This window comes from Primulina huaijiensis, chromosome 5 (genome assembly GCF_012295235.1).
Source record: "Primulina huaijiensis isolate GDHJ02 chromosome 5, ASM1229523v2, whole genome shotgun sequence".
Classification (NCBI taxonomy): domain Eukaryota; kingdom Viridiplantae; phylum Streptophyta; class Magnoliopsida; order Lamiales; family Gesneriaceae; genus Primulina; species Primulina huaijiensis.
The window spans coordinates 16,235,949-16,238,985 of NC_133310.1; the positions used below are offsets into that span (position 1 = coordinate 16,235,949).

The following is a 3,037-nucleotide window of genomic DNA, read 5'->3' on the forward strand; positions in this document are numbered from 1 at the left end:
TTAAGGAATGAATTGGATAAAGATAAGAATTTTAGGGCTTAAAATGAAGGGACCGAAATTTTAAGGGGCTAATCCGATTTTTTGAAGAGTTCAAGGACTGAAGTTGAGATAAACAGAAAATTCTAGGATGAATATAGAATTTTTGAAAATTCAAGGACTAAATTGTAAAGTTTGGAATGTTCAAGGGATGTTTTGCGAATTCTAGATAAACAGACTTTAGGGACCAAGATAGCAAATTCGAAGGGGATAGGGCTGAAATTGAGTGAATTCGAAATTATTTGGGGCTAGGATGCAATTTTCGAAAAAAAACTGAAGGACCAAAATGAAAAAATTCAAAATTTAAGTGTTTAAAGTGAAAATTTTCAAAAATTACTTTGGAAAAATGTGTAATTTTCCAGAAAATAATTATAGGAATTCTTTAAGCTTCAACACTAATACATTTTATGGTATATATGTCGCAGGAAGGATATTCATTCTAGATGTAGCGACCTATGCGTTGCTGGACTCGAGAGCTACACACTCATTCATATCCGAGACATTCGTCAAGCGACTAAATATTATACCCGAGGATATGGGATTGCGCTTTAAAATTTCTATTTTTTCCGGTGATCAAATGATCACTTCGAGCATTGTGAAGAATATGGAGCTTCAATTGCAAAAAGACGTGGTTCGGGCAGATCTTAACGTACTCCCAATGCATGAATTCGACATCATACTTGGCATGGATCGGCTATCATTGAATGGCAATTCGATAGATTTTCAGCAGAGGTTAGTGTCTATTCAACCACCCAGCGGGAAATCTTTTGTCTTTGAGGCAGCGAGGAACAAGCAAATGCCGCATATTATCTCTTGTATGTGTGCAAGAAAACTTATGAGACGAGGATACCAAGCTTTTCTAGCATGTGTTACTACAACACATGCCCCTGTCAGTCAGAAACTAGAGGATGTTGAGGTCGTCAGAGACTTTCCTAGTGTCTTTCCTGTGGACGTTTCTGGCATTTCACCGGACAGAGAAGTGTAATTTGCTATTGAGTTGATGTCGAGAACTGTACCAATTTCTAAGGCACCCTATCGTCTGGCACCCGTCGAGAAGAAAGAGTTAAAAGATCAAATTCAAGAATTGCTGGACACGGGTTTTGTTTGCCCTAGTTGTTCTCCGTGGGGCGCACTGTATTATTTGTGAAGAAAAATGATGGAAGTATGCGACTCTACATTGATTATCGAGAGCTGAATTGAGTCACCATCAAGGATTAGTATCCCTTACCTAGAATCGAAGAATTATTTGATCAATTGCAAGGAGCATCGATTTTCTCAAAGATAGATCTTCGTTCGGGATACCAACAATTGAAAGTAAAAGAGTCCGATGTTTATAAGATGGCTTTTAGGACTCGATATGGGCACTACGAGTTTATGGTAATGCCATTTGGGTTGACCAATGTGCCGGAGATCTTCATGGATTTCATGAATCGCGTATTTCAGCCGTATCTGGATCAATTCTTCATAGTCTTCATAGATGACATTCTGATTTACTCAAAGAGCCGCGAGAAGAATAGTCAGCACTTGAGAACAACTTTACAATTGTTGCAAGATAGAAAGTTATACGCTAAGTTCAGCAAGTGCAGGTTTTGGCTCGAGAGAGTGGCGTTCATAGGCCACATTATTTCTAGAGATGGATTTGAAGTAGATCCAAGCAAAGTCGAGGCAGTTAAAGAATGGTCAGTACCGAAGAGCGTAACTAGATCCGTAGTTTCTTGAGTCTAGCTGGCTACTACCGGAATTTCATTCAAGGATTCTCCTCTATTGCGGTACCCTTGACCGCTTTGACGAAGAAAAATGCAAATTTTATTTGGGGATCCGAATGCCAAGAGGGTTTTGAGAAGTTGAAGCGAGCTTTGACTTCAGTGCCAGTTCTGTCGATGCCATCGGGGCAAGGAAAGTATGTTCTTTACATGGACGCTTCGAAACTTGGTTTGGGCGCATTCTTGATGCAAAATGAGCGAGTTATAGACTACGCGTCTAGACAGTTGAAAGTTCATGAGAAGAATTACCCGACACACGATCTAGAGCTTACAGCAGTAGTTTTGCACTGAAGATTTGGAGACATTATCTTTATGGAGAGAAGTGCAAGATTTTCACCGACCATAAAAGCTTGAAGTACTTCTTCACCCAAAAAGAGTTGAATATGAGGCAACGAATATGGTTAGAGTTGGTAAAGGACTACGACTGCGTTATTAGTTACCATCCGGGAAAAGCTAATGTAGTGGCAGATGCATTGAGCAGAAAGACAACAGTTATTACTCAATTATCACTTCAGAGGCCATTGCAGTCCGAGCTTCAGCGATTCGAGCTTGCAGTGTACGCTAGGGGCGAGGCCCCTAATCTTTCCACTATGACAGTACAGTCGAATTTGAGGGATAGAATCCGTGAGGGACAGCTTACTGATGAGCGATTACAAAAATGGAGACTGAGAGATGAAGCTAAGGGTCGGAAGTTGTACTCTGAGGAGGATGGTATAGTTCGTTACTGAGATAGACTATGGGTTTTTAGTGGTGATTCACTGTGAGAGATTATTATGAAGGAAGCTCACAATACCCCATATTCCATTCATCCTGGAAGAACGAAGATGTACAAGGATCTACAATTATTGTATTGGTGGTCGGGCATGAAGCGAGACATTCTGCGATTTGTATCTGAATGTTTGACATGTCAACAAGTTAAAGCAGAGCATCAGAGGCCAGCAGGGAAATTTAAGTCCCTTTCTATTCTCGAGTGGAAATGAGAAAATATTACTATGGATTTTGTCATGGGACTACCGAGGACTATCAAATGATACAATGCCATGGGTGATAGTTGATGGTCTTACGAAATCAGCCCACTTTCTACCTATCAAGACGACATTCACCATGACGCAATATGCAGAGCTGTATATTCGAGAGATAGTCTGACTGCATAGGATTCCAATGTCTATCGTTTCTGACATAGATCCGAGGTTCACATAATCTTTCTAGAAGATTCTACATGTAGTGATGGGGACGAA

The 3,037-nt window shown here is 40.3% G+C and overlaps 1 protein-coding gene across 1 annotated transcript; it reads left to right on the forward strand.

Moving 5' to 3' along the window:
• Positions 1-382: 382 nt before the first annotated feature.
• On the forward strand, positions 383-1,021 carry LOC140977678 (uncharacterized). Its single transcript, XM_073442423.1, has one exon. It carries the CDS (start codon positions 383-385, stop codon positions 1,019-1,021), a length of 639 nt encoding a protein of 212 aa, XP_073298524.1.
• The last annotated feature ends 2,016 nt before the right edge of the window (positions 1,022-3,037 follow it).

Coding starts and splice junctions, on each gene's coding strand:
- LOC140977678 (XM_073442423.1), top strand. CDS start 383: ATGTGTAATTTTCCAGAAAATAATTATAGGAATTCTTTAAGCTTCAAC.